Below are 687 nucleotides of genomic sequence, written 5' to 3'. Positions count from 1 at the left end.
AGTCAGTCAGTCAGACAAGCAGCCGGTCGTCAACGGTGGTAGTTGGTGAAATCGCAGGATACCGGCTCTGCTCGTCAGTACCCTGTCAGAGGACGCAAGCGCGCTCGCGCCCCTTATCGAGTTCGAGAGCAAAAGCGACGAGTGCCGGTGGTAGTAGATGTATATATCTATAGAACGTGCATGGGAATAGGTGGGAGGAACGGAGAAAGGGAGAAAAAGCTGTGCGAGAGGCAGAGAGAGGAAACGATAGAAGGGTGGAGGGTTGTAGGTGGCGGCACACAGCCGGCTTGGAGGCCGAAGGGAGAGAAAGAGAAACGGAAAGGGGTAGAAGAGGATAGAGGACGAAGAGGAGAGAGGCGGGTGCAGCTACGAGTCGGGCGCCACAGTATTTGTCAGTCCTTCGTATGGACATCACGTCTGACGCGGCTGATAGTCTACTCGCGCTCTGGCATTCGTGTATACGCGTAAGTTTTGGCGGCATCTATCACCTTCGGTCCACGACGTGTCGCGCGTCAAATTTGCCGTCGATGAGCTACCGGACGTGTCTATGCTCGCTCGCAACTCAATCGCCTCGTTTTGTCATCGTCATCTCCACGAGTAATTCGAGGATTAATCGGCCGATCGAGATGTGAAAACGCCGAATTGGAAGCGATGTGGCTTCCGTTGATGCTGCTCGCCTTGATGGCG

The 687-nt window shown here is 54.9% G+C and overlaps 1 protein-coding gene across 2 annotated transcripts in view; it reads left to right on the top strand.

Annotated features, from left to right (window-relative positions):
- The first annotated feature begins 373 nt into the window (after nt 1-373).
- The window catches only part of LOC100742728 (LRR receptor-like serine/threonine-protein kinase GHR1), a 5587-nt gene continuing 5273 nt past the window's right edge, over nt 374-687 (top strand). The window contains exon 1 of one of the 2 annotated variants that reach the window (XM_024371749.2): nt 374-686. In XM_024371749.2, coding sequence (XP_024227517.1) covers nt 652-686 — 35 coding nt within the window. In that variant the 5' untranslated portion in view covers nt 374-651. The remainder of the gene's footprint in view (nt 687) is intronic. The other variant, XM_024371748.2, reaches the window with a different exon arrangement.

This window comes from Bombus impatiens, unplaced genomic scaffold (assembly GCF_000188095.3).
Source record: "Bombus impatiens unplaced genomic scaffold, BIMP_2.2 scf_1666, whole genome shotgun sequence".
NCBI lineage: Eukaryota > Metazoa > Arthropoda > Insecta > Hymenoptera > Apidae > Bombus > Bombus impatiens.
Note: the sequence above shows the minus strand (reverse complement) of the source record. Positions and strands in the feature narration are given on the sequence as shown.